This window comes from Lissotriton vulgaris, chromosome 12, assembly GCF_964263255.1.
Source record: "Lissotriton vulgaris chromosome 12, aLisVul1.2, whole genome shotgun sequence".
NCBI lineage: Eukaryota > Metazoa > Chordata > Amphibia > Caudata > Salamandridae > Lissotriton > Lissotriton vulgaris.
Window position 1 is genome coordinate 44,671,096 of NC_141700.1, and position 12,514 is coordinate 44,683,609.

Here is a 12,514-nt window from a genome sequence, read left to right on the forward strand (position 1 = left end):
TTCGAAACAAGGAGCAGCCAGGCCTCCCCGATCCTTTGGCAGGTATAATTTCGCAAGCGCCAGCCTGTGCCTAGCAGCACTCCCAGAAAAAGTCCCGCAGCATCCTATTCAGCATGCTAAAGAAGGGGGCCGGAATAAATAGTGGCAAATTAATAAAATAGTACAGGAGGCGGGGAAGCATGACCATTTTGGCGAGCGCCACCCTACCTGTAGTCGTCAGCGGAACTGTACTCCAAAAGCCCACCTGTGATTTAAGAGCCGTGACTGCCCTTCCCAGGTTCCCATCAAACAAATCAGCGGGGCGATGGTAGATTTGTATACCCAGTTATCGAAAGGTACCCTTTTTCCACTGGGCCTGTGTACCGTCAAGACAGTATCCCGGGTCCGCAGACCCTGCCCTAAAAGCATAAAGACAGGATTTACCCGCATTCACGTGAAGCCCCGAGATGGTGGCAAAGGTCTGCAGCAGCTGGGCCAGCCGCCCCAGCATGCGCCCCACATACACCAACAGGTCGTCAGCATAGAGCGACACCTGATGAACCGTGTCCCCCAGTGGTATACCATCCCCCAGAGTCGCCCGTATAGCCACCGCTTGGGGCTCAATTGCCAGTGCGAACAGCAACGGGGACAGGGGGCATGCCGGGTGCCCCGGCCCACCGGTACCGCTTCAGAGATGTAGGGGCCTAGCCGCACACGGACTGCGGAATTCTTGTATAGCAGGTCAACCATATGGAGGAACCAAATGTCCAAGCCGTATCGCAATGTTCCCTTTTCTATTCTTGACCAATAAGCCTGCTTTAATCCCATGAGTAATCAATTGGAAGGATTCTAAAATTTTAACATGATCCACATTCTCACCTAAACAAGCTAAAAAAGCTTTTAGTGTTTACCCACAAGCTGCTTGGTAAAATTAACAGGATCAACTTTGGACCACCCGTAAAGAGTAACCATTAGTTCTGTTAAGAGAAATAATACTAACCGCATTTGAGCACTTACCCTTTCTTTTTTTTGCTTTGCTAGGCAGTTTAAAACGTACAGTCTGCGGAAAGTGATCACTTAGAGGATTGTTATGTGTTTTAAAACCATGAACTCTAGATGAATTCCGTTATCACATAATCTATAATTGTGTTTGCACCTCTCCCATTAAAGGTGCAGTCGAATGGTACTGGTGGAGTGAATAATTCATCAGCCAAGCCTAAATCAAACGAGCATAATATCATTCAAATTATCCACATGAAGTGAATGAGGGAACGAGGTATAGCCTATAGCACCTTCTAATGTTACACTACAGGCTTTTTTCTGCGTAATGTGGACACAGACTAATATTAAAATCGCCATTCCAAAGTACAAACATGTATTTAACTGTGTCATTGGGTATGTACGAAAAATCATTACCATTAGGCATTGTCTAAGGGCCACGCAAATCTGCTCAAACGCAGCGTTATTAGAATAATGTATCACAACTAATCAGCAATGCTTATTGATTTCAATAGTGATAATTTGATATTAAATTTTAGATGCCAGCAGCTTTATCTTGGTCACATCCATATAATTCGAAATGTATGTACATAATCCTTGCTTAGCTCTCCCATATACAGAATGTACGGCTGAAGTATGACAAGTCTTATACCCATTGATATGAATTCGATCCTCTACCCAAGGTTCCTGAAAGCAGAGAATAAAATGACAGATGCAAACCATATTCATTTACCGGAAGCCAAATTTGTCCACGGCATTCGCCATGTGCCGAGGGTTGCTGCCACAGCGATAGAGGTTCCGGTCATCCATTGGGATGATGTCAATGTCCGAGAAGACAAAACAGTTGTAATCGTATTCCTTCTGGGCCTCGCTGAAACCCACGTTCATCAGCTTGGCTCGGTTAAAGGTTGTGTCCCCAAACTACAAAGATAAACAGAAAGCTGTTAGGAATGTGCAAAAAACACATCATTAGATTTGATTAATTACAGTATGCAACAGAGAGGACTGTTCAAAAACATCATGAGATTTTATTACACCATGCAACAGAAAGAAATCTACAAAAACACATCATGAGCTATTATTAATTAGAGCATGGGACAGAGAGCAATGTGCAAAAACACATCATAAGCTATTATTAATTAGAGCATGGAACAGAGAGTAATGTGCAAAAACACATCATAAGCTATTATTAATTAGAGCATGGAACAGAGAGGAATGTGCAAACAAATCCTAATGTTTTATTATTTAGAGCATGAAACAGAGAGGAATGTGCAAAAACACATCATAAGCTATTATTAATTAGAGCATGGAACAGAGAGGAATGTGCAAAAACACATCATAAGCTATTATTAATTAGAGCATGGAACAGAGAGGAATATGCAAAAACACATCATAAGCTATTATTAATTAGAGCATGGAACAGAGGAATGTGCAAACAAATCCTAATGTTTTATTATTTAGAGCATGAACAGAGAGGAATGTGCAAAAACACATCCTAAGGGATTAATAATTAGAGCATGGAACAGAGGAATGTGCAAAAAACACATCATAAGGTATTAATTATTAGAGAATGGAACAGAGGAATGTGCAAAAACACATCATAAAATATTATTAGAGCATGGAACAGAGAGCAAAAACGCATGACAAGGTATTATTAATTAGAGCATGGAACAGAGGAATGTGCAAAAACACATCATAAAATATTATTAGAGCATGGAACAGAGAGGAATGTGCAAAAACGCATCATAAGGTATTAATTATTAGAGAATGGAACTGTGGAATGTGCAAAAACACATCATAACGTAATATTAATTAGAGCATGGAACAGAGGAATGTGAAAAAACACACCATAACGTAATATTAATTAGAGCATGGAACAGAGGAATGTGAAAAAACACATCATAAGGTGTTATTAATTAGAGCATGGAACAGAGGAATGTGAAAAAAACACATCATAAGGTATTATCAATTAGAGCATGGAACAGAGATGGATGTGCAAAAAACACACCATAAGGTATTAATTATTAGAGCATGGAACAGAGGAATGTGAAAAAACACATCATAACGTAATATTAATTAGAGCATGGAACAGAGGAATGTGAAAAAACACATCATAAGGTATTATCAATTAGAGCATGGAACAGAGATGGATGTGCAAAAACACATCATAAGGTATTAATTATTAGAGCATGGAACAGAGGAATGTGAAAAAACACATCATAACGTAATATTAATTAGAGCATGGAACAGAGGAATGTGAAAAAACACACCATAACGTAATATTAATTAGAGCATGGAACAGAGGAATGTGAAAAAACACATCATAAGGTGTTATTAATTAAAGCATGGAACAGAGGAATGTGCAAAAAACACATTATAAGGTATTATCAATTAGAGCATGGAACAGAGATGGATGTGCAAAAAACACATCATAATGTATTAATTATTAGAGCATGGAACAGAGGAATGTGAAACAAGCATTTGCAATGCAATAGGTCTCGTATTAGGAAAGTTTGAGCTATTGGTATTGTAAATGCCAAATCTTTTATTTATGTGTTGGTTTTGAAAATAGCGAAATTAATAGCTTTGTCATTTACAATGCCAATGGTTTTAACTTTCGCAAATGTGACACCTATAGTATTTGTAATGCAATATGTGTTGTATTTACGTGACTTAGATGTATTGATATTACAAATAACAATGGCCTTTAATTTTAAAAAAATAATTAATACTTACATAAAAGTTATTGTAATTTATAATGGCAATAGCTTTAACTTTTGTAAATAACTTTTGTGAAGATTATGTTCAGTGTATTTTATTGTAATGAAAATCCAAGAACAGAAGTGAAATATTAACATATTTTTCTGACATTTGTAATAAAGCTTGAAACATTGAGAGAACATATTTAAACCAGTAGTTGTTGAATGGTTGCACAGATTGATGCTGTGGTGGCGCTGAGTGATGTTGTGGTGGCGACAAGTGATGCTGTGGCGTTCAGTGATGCTGTGGTAGCGCATAGTGATGCTGTGGTGCCCCTGAGTGATGTGGTGCCCCTGAGTGATTCTGTGGTGATGCGATAGAGTGAGGGTGATAAATAGATAGAAGGAGGGCGATAGATAGAAGGAGGGCGATAGATAGAAGGAGGGCGATAGATAGAAGGAGGGCGATAGATAGAAGGAGGGCGATAGATAGAGGGAGGGCGATAGATAGAGGGAGGGCGATAGATAGAGGGAGGGCGATAGATAGATAGAGTCAGGGCGATAGATAGATAGAGTCAGGGCGATAGATAGATAGAGTCAGGGCGATAGAGTGAGGGCAATAGATAGATAGAGTGAGGGCGATAGATGGAGTGAGGCCGATAGATGGAGTGAGGCCGATAGATGGATAGAGTGAGGCCGATAGATGGATAGAGTGAGGCCGATAGATGGATAGAGTGAGGGTGATAGATAGAGTGAGGGTGATAGATAGAGTGAGGGCGATAGATAGAGTGAGGGCGATAGATAGAGTGAGGGCGATAGATAGAGTCAGGGCGATAGATAGAGTCAGGGCGATAGATAGAGTGAGGGCAATAGATAAATAGAGTGAGGGCGATAGATGGAGTGAGGCCGATAGATGGAGTGAGGCCGATAGATGGAGTGAGGCCGATAGATGGATAGAGTGAGGGTGATAGATAGAGTGAGGCCGATAGATAGATAAAGTGAGGCCGATAGATAGATAGATAGAGTGAGGCCGATAGATAGATAGATAGATAGAGGGCGATAGATAGATAGATAGATAGATAGATAGATAGATAGATAGATAGATAGATAGATAGATAGATAGAGGGCGATAGATAGAGGGCGATAGATAGAGGGCGATAGATAGATAGATAGATAGATAGAGGGCGATAGATAGATAGATAGATAGATAGAGGGCGATAGATAGATAGATAGATAGATAGATAGACAGAGGGGGATAGATCGATAGATAGAGAGATAGATAGATAGATAGATAGATAGATAGATAGATAGATAGATAGATAGATAGATAGATTGATAGATAGATGGCGATAGATAGAGCACTATCACAAGTGGGCTGTTTCCCGAGTGGCAAAGTTATGTGCCCAAAAGTTAGCTTTTCCAGATTAAACGTTTTGAAAGTGAATGCAATTGGATCTATTTTATGTGTTCTTTTTTTCTTGCAGTTAATTACTTAATGAAAGCGCCTTTGTCTCGGTAGGTCACTTTAATTTTCTAATGAACAATGTGTTCTGCCTTTTCTTTTCCCAAAAACGTTGTTTCCTCGAATCAAGTACAGCATTCTCATTTTTTTTTTAATGTCCAGTGATTTTTAATTATATGGGATTTAAGTATGCTATTTTTAAGTATTAGATGCTGGCTTGACAGGTTTTTTGGCTCTATTTCGGAGTGATGAAGACTTTAAACTTGCTCACACCTATAGGCTGTATTCTTACCTTGTGTTGGCCCTTTTAAGCCCTTTTTCCAGACCTAGAAGAGGATAGCTGCTTTATATGATGATAGATCCCTTATTCTTGACTCTAATCCATCTATTGCCTATTGGCTTTAGCATAGTTATGTGTTCTTTCATTATTTTGCCTATAGTAGAGGGTGGATCCTGTGGTCCTGACTTTATATTACACATTGGTATGGTTTGTGTAGGTACTCTGACAGAGCTAAGGGTTATTTCATCCTTGTCAGGCCTACAAGGCCCAGAACTAGAGAGACTCCATTTTGCTTTCTATCCCTGCAGAGCTGAGATGCTTGAAGGGGAAAGGTAATATTTTGGTTTTGAGCTGTTGTTCGCCCTAAGCGAACCGGAGAGAACCGGCCAGAGCTGAATCTAATCAAGAAGTGTCCCTGGGCTCAGGTCTCTAGACGAAACAAGCAGTTGATCACTGTGGGAGCGTCTGGAGCAAGGAACCTGGTGCATGGACCTGGTGGGAGGAGGCTGATGGCTGGAACTTTCCATGAGGAAACAGGATTCCATAATAGTGAAGTGCAGAGGCGGAGTCAGTTAGTTGAGCTGGAGTGGTAGAAGCAGTTGAGTTGGAGGAGCGGAAAGAGTTTGAGCTGAAAGCAGTGGAGTTGGATTGGAGCAGAGGAGAGGAGTGGAGTTGCAGGAGGAGAAGAGACAGAAGCAGTTACTTATCAGGAGGAGTTGTGAATAGCTGGAGTCTGAAGTAATGCCTTTTAGAAGAGACTGAAGTTATATCGTGGATTAATCTGTGGGAGCAGCTAGAGTTAATTGGACATTGGCATGGAAATATTCAAACAGAGTGAAGAAGCTAGTGGAGCGAACGGTTATCAGAGCGGCAGAAACCATTAGACTGAAGTTGGAAGGTGGAGAGAGTCCGTGGGGGAGAGGAGTTCAGTGCAAAGTGATCAGCGCAGATGTGTGTCCAAGAGTACAGGAGAGAATCTAAGACGAGCTAAGGCACAGACGAGAGAGAAGCCCAGATGACAGCTAGAGCAAGACTTCATACTCCCAAGGTGACATTGTTCCTTACTTTATAAATATTAACCTTGTCCTTATATTGTATGTCTAATCCTTTTCTTTCAGCGGTGTGTTAAAGTTCCTGTTAGTTATAGAGACCCCGCAGATCTGTGTATGTGTATTCTATTGTTATTGTAATAAAGATACCCCAGTTCTTAGTGAACTAGTGTGCATGTGTTGTTCTTATGATAGAGAGCGTTTTTACTCTTGCATACAATGTGTGTCTATTGTTCTTAAAGCACAGGTAACCTTTCCTTCTAGTCGGGTGTTACAGCCAGAACAGATGCTGCCCCTGATCCGGTAAGTAGCCACTGAATAATTAGGGAGAGAGAGGAGCCCTTGAGCTAGGGAATTATTGACACTAAGTGATTCGGCCACCCCATAATATTATTGTAGTAGCGAACCCTTAGTGAATAGTGAGAGAGACTTCCCAACATAGAGAGAGAGCTGAAGGTATTCATAGGAAAGTGGTAGTCATTGGTAAGTGGCGTTAATGAGAACACCAGGTAGGAGACTGGTGTGTAGATTCGCCGAATTGCGGATCGGGCTGTAAGTGAGCGAGCACTGGGAGGGAGACCAGTGTTGAGGTCCGCCGGATTGTGGACCGGATAAAGAGAGAGAGAGCACTGGGGCTGCAGCCCAGTGTTTATTGCACGCCGGATTGCGTGTCGAGTGAGCACTGAGGGTGAGCAGTGTGTATGGCACGCTAGATTGCGTGTCGAGTGAGCACTGAGGATGATCAGTGTGTAATGGTACATAATCAGAACTGCCCCAGGGTAGATTAGTAATCCCTATAGATTTAGTGGTGTTTCTAATGATATGAGCTTGTATATTGCGAGTTCCCCATCCTCAGGTAGGTACCCAGGTGTCTGGATAGATGGGTCCTGAGGAGGGAGGTGGTTACGTTCCGACTGGGTTGGAGGTGCTCCAAGGAGCTGATCCCATCTGGTTCGAGAACCCGGTCGTTACAGATGCTTATGTCTTATGCACACACCTGGGGTTTTGTATATTTGGTTCTTATTTTTTAAGCATAAATAGTCGGTGCAGTGTGAGCTTTATTCCTGTCGATGTTCCCAAATCTGAAATTGTACAAGTAGTATTTATTGTGTCCTGTGAATTTTAGTTTTGGTCGGGTTTGAGTAGGGGTGGGGGAGGGGAAGTTCTCGGTGCATACCCGGGGAAGGGTCGCCCACAGCTGCTTTGGTGACGTTACTTTTCGCAGTTCTAGTCGGCGAAAAGGTGTCGTTTGTACGCATCCTATATTTCATTGCTCGTCCCATCTTTATTACCAGAGGGGGTGGTTGCCTGTTTTAAGTAATAAAAAGGGGGATACTACAGATATAGGCATTGGCAGTGTTGTCCAGAAGGGAAGTGAAATCAAATGTGGATTCTGTTTTGGTGCATCTTTAAAAGTACATTTTATGCCCTCCCCGAGTTTCTGACTGTCTCCCATATCCTGAGAGTGTGTGAAGCTAATACTTTCAGAACAAACGTGTTTGAGGGGCCCTTTGAAAAATGAAAACCTGGCCAGTATGTCAGTCGGGACAAATGTTTATCAATGGCCATCCGCTAAATGCTCGCCGTTTAGCCTGTAAACCCTATGTCATTAGGGGTCTAGTTCGAGCTGTTATCACCCCCAGCACCCCCTTTCCACTTTTCACTTGTAACAAAGGTTTCCGTCTAGTGAAGTCCATGGGGCCTCTCCAGTGCACTGCCTGACCGCCTTCCCCTCTGAGAGCACACGTGTCTGTGGCGGTGTACGCCCGGTGGGAACACACCGTGGCATGTCTATGGTAATGTATCTTGTTGAAAACACAGAGGCGTTTTTCAGTAATGAATTCTGTTGGAAACACAGTGGCATGTCCCTGGTAATGTGTCGTGTTGGAAACACAGTGGCATGTTGCTGGCACAAGATGCAATGTGCGAACCCTGCGTTCCTCGGCCTATCATCTCTATGAGATTAGGCAAGTAGGGCCCTTGCCGATCTCCAAGAGTTAGCAGTAATTTTATTTGCCTTGCCTCTCTCTTTCCCAACAACATGCCTTTCTCCCTGCCAGCTGTCTGTTGAAAAGGCACAGGCTTGTTCCTTGGCCCTAACAATGCAATTACAGCCCGAAGATCGCACGGTTTGTGCATTAAGTACAGTGCCAAAACGAGGCGAATTGATCGTTTGACTTGACGAAGCCATGTGATCTCTTCCATGCGGGTGATGCGACATGCATGAGCTGGCACCGCTGCAGCACACCCCGGACCCAGACCTTCTCTTGCCCCTGTCCTTGGAGCAGTAAAAGCAGCCTCAAGAGAGCGCCACGGCGCGCATTCTCATCACTGCAAACTATTCTAATAATCACGCCCTTAATTCAGTATTTAAGTCTAACCGGCATAAACAGGATCTCTGCTAGTAGGCACTGGAATACCTTAATAGGTATTCCACTGGCCGTGACTGGCGCAGTCTTGTCAAACTATCTGCGTAGCCTGGCCTGAAGACTAGGGTAACCAGAATTTTAAAGCAACAAAAACCGGGACATTTCACAACAAGCATTGCTGCCTGCAGTTGCTGAGTTTAAAGAAGTAATGGCAGAACAAGCATTAGCGGCAGCAATAGCGGCCATGAAACAAAAACCGGCCAAGCGAAAGGAGCAGGGGAGTGAGCGAGTGGGAGGGAAGCGCTGGCGACAGGGGGCTGGGGATGGCGCCTCCAGCCTAAGCGCGGTCGTCTGACAGCAGCGGGCTACTGAGTTAGACGGGAGTCGAGGTGCTCTGAGCGGTGCACAAACCACATAATGCAATCACGTCTCTCGTCTAGAGTATACATCTGTGTTATCGTCGTACAACCGTCTCCAGGAGCTCCCTCCCAACTTCAAGGAACCGAGGTGGGTGGTAGAAGTACTAGTAGTAGTGGGAAAAAATAATTGGTGCCATGTCTTATCTAGTGGTCAGTAAATTCATAGAACATGGAAATTGCAGAGTGTAGGTAGGGAGTCTCATGTGGAAAATGCGCAAGATGTGGGTGGGAGTAAACTCAGATAAGTGGTAGGGTTACGTAAAGAAATTGGAAGTGGTGATCCAGTGGAAATTAAAATATGGGTTGCATTTTATTATATACACGGTCACATGTACACTGACCCTATCTGAAGTCCGGTAGTCTGCTATTTACAAAAGAAAAGTATATACTAAAACTTGCAGTTTGGTATTTTCATAACTAAACAATGCTTTCGATGATCCCCTTTGCCTCTGTTTGGAGCACATGCATTCGGAAATTGTTCTCATTTGCTGATGACGACAGCAATGGTATTTATAAGAATATTAATTTCAACGTCGTAGTCTAAAATACGATATAAACTTAATAAACAGTAGGTTGCGCCGTTGCTTGGAAATTATTCATAAGTACTCACGGGATTTGGCAATTGATTTTACATTGGTGGTTATCTTCTTACTTACCTGCAACTAAACATCATTACAGTCCCGGTATTACATATATATTGAGGCCATCTAAGTTGATCGTATGGGTCCTGCAGTGTGTTAGTAGGACTGTATCCTGGCTGAGGAGCTACGTCTACCAGGGCACAAGTCCTTAAAAACAAGAAGTGGGCAAAGAGGTGTCACGAGGGAGACTGGGAGAGGAAGGAAGAAGAGGGAACGTGGAGGGAAAGTGAATGCAGCAGGGGGCGGAGCGGATCCCTTTGAAGCACGGCCGCCGTGAAAGAAGTGTGTGTTAATTAGGGGGAGGAGAAGTGAGGCAGAGTGCGAGTGCGCTGGGGAAGCAACAGATGGCTTTAATTTGAAGCTCTCGGAGGCAGGCGGCTCGGATAAAAGCGCGGTCACGAGAACTCATGCACTCGTGGAAATCCGCTTTAGTTAAAGTTTTTGGGTTCACCGTAATAGGTCTCTCTACGAGACCTAAAAACACATCATAACGTAATATTAATTAGAGCATGGAACAGAGGAATGTGAAAAAACACATCATAAGGTGTTATTAATTAGAGCATGGAACAGAGGAATGTGCAAAAAACACATCATAAGGTATTATTAATTAGAGCATGGAACAGAGATGGATGTGCAAAAACATCATAAAGTATTATTAATTAGAACATGCAACAGAGACGAATGTGAAAAAAGCACATCATAAGGTATTATTAATTGGAGCATGAAACAGAGAGGAAAGTGGAAAAAACACATCATACGGTATTATTAATTAGAACATGGAACAGAGGAATGTGCAAAAAACACATCATAAGGTATTATTAATTAGAGCATGGAACAGAGGAATGTGAAAAACACATCATAAGGTATTATCAATTAGAGCATTGAATAGAGAGGAATATGCAACAACACATCATAAAGTAATATTAATTAGAGCATGGAACAGAGAGTAATGTGAAAAAACACATCATAAGGTATTATTAATTAGGGCATGGAACAGAGGAATGTGCAAATAACAAATCTTAATGTATTATTATTTAGAGCATGGAACAAAGAGGAATGTGCAAAAACACATCATAAGGTCTTATTAATTAGAGCATGGAACAGAGATGGATGTGCAAAAATACATCATAGTGTATTAATTAGAGCACGGAACAGAGAGGAATGTGCAAAAACACATCATAAGATTTTATTAATTACAGTATGCAATAGAGAGGAATGTGCAAAACACATCATAAAGTATTATTAATTGGAGCATGAAACAGGGAGGAATGTGGAAAAATCACATAAGGTATTATTAATTAGAGCGTGGAACAGAGAGGAATGTGGAAAAAACATCATAAGGTATTAGTAATTAGAGCATGGAACAGAAGGAATGCGTTACTTACCTGTAACAGCAGTTATCCAGTATTGGTATCTTTCATAGATTCACATGCCTGAATCATTCCCCGTCGTCGGGGTAGGAGTCCCCGGTAAATAACAATAGTAATGTCACATAGACATATACTTAGTAGTAGGCCAGAGGCCTCACATTAGTAGCCTATCTAGGTCCTTATGTAAAAAGGACCAAACTTTGGCCAGGAGCCAATCAGCTACCATCACCCTTCTCACCTTCCTGGAAGGAGCCCTAGTCCCTCAGATTTTCGTAAGCACAGTGCTAAGTAGTACCTACTGAGAGGGAGAAGGTGAGCCCTTCCAGGGGAGGCGGGTGGGTTGCATGTGAATCTATGAAAGATACCAATACTGGATAACTGCTGTTACAGGTAAGTAACGCATTCCTTATCCAGTATTATGGGTATCTTTCATAGATTCACATGCCTGAATCAGAATAGCAAGCAATAATGAGCACATTTCGCATAATACATTCGTAAAGACATAGTAATCTTATCATAAGTTGTTACACAGTTTACATGATACTCACAACCTGATAAGAAATGTGCGATAAATTACCTGGAAGGTGGGATGATAGGAAGAAGGCTCACCACTAATGAAATAGATGACGTAGGACAGCCTGTCCCACTGCTGCATCCTTCATAAGTTCAGAGTCCAAGCAGTAGTGCTTCGTGAACGTATGTGGTGTCTTCCATGTCGCCGCCCTGCAAATGTCGACAATGGATACCCCAGCAAAGAGCGCCATGGAGGTGGAAACCGCTCTAGTGGAGTGTGCTCGTACTTTTGAAGGCAGAGGGTGGCCCGCCTGTTGGTGACAGAAGGCGATGGCCGCTGAAATCCATCTGGAAATGCTCTGTTTTGTTAAGGCTAAGCCTTTCCTGGGTCTGCTAAATGCAACAAACAATTGGTTGGACTTTCGAAATTGCTCCGTCCTGTGAAGGTAAAATTTGAGACATCGTTTGAGGTCCAATGAGTGAAGAGATCTTTCAGCCGCAGATGATGGATTCGGGAAGAAAGATCGTAGGACAATAGGTTCGTTGAGATGGAAAGAGGACGGAACCTTCGGTATAAACTTAGGGTTAGTCCGTAGAATGACCCTGTCGTTCTTGAACTGGATGAAGGGGTCTTGCACGGAAAAGGCCTGCAGTTCACTCACTCTCCTTGCTGACGTGAGCGCCAGCAAAAGAGCTGTTTTCCATGACAAATATTTTAGATCTGTTCTGTGGAT

General features: G+C 42.4%; 1 protein-coding gene across 2 annotated transcripts in view; it reads right to left on the reverse strand.

Moving 5' to 3' along the window:
• Window positions 1-12,514, reverse strand: part of LOC147673212 (beta-1,4-galactosyltransferase 1-like) — a 208,600-nt gene that overhangs the window by 25,471 nt on the left and 170,615 nt on the right. For both annotated transcript variants that reach the window (XM_086947006.1, XM_086947007.1), the window contains exon 4: window positions 1,712-1,899. In XM_086947006.1, the coding sequence (XP_086803132.1) occupies window positions 1,712-1,899 (188 nt within the window). The remainder of the gene's footprint in view (window positions 1-1,711; window positions 1,900-12,514) is intronic.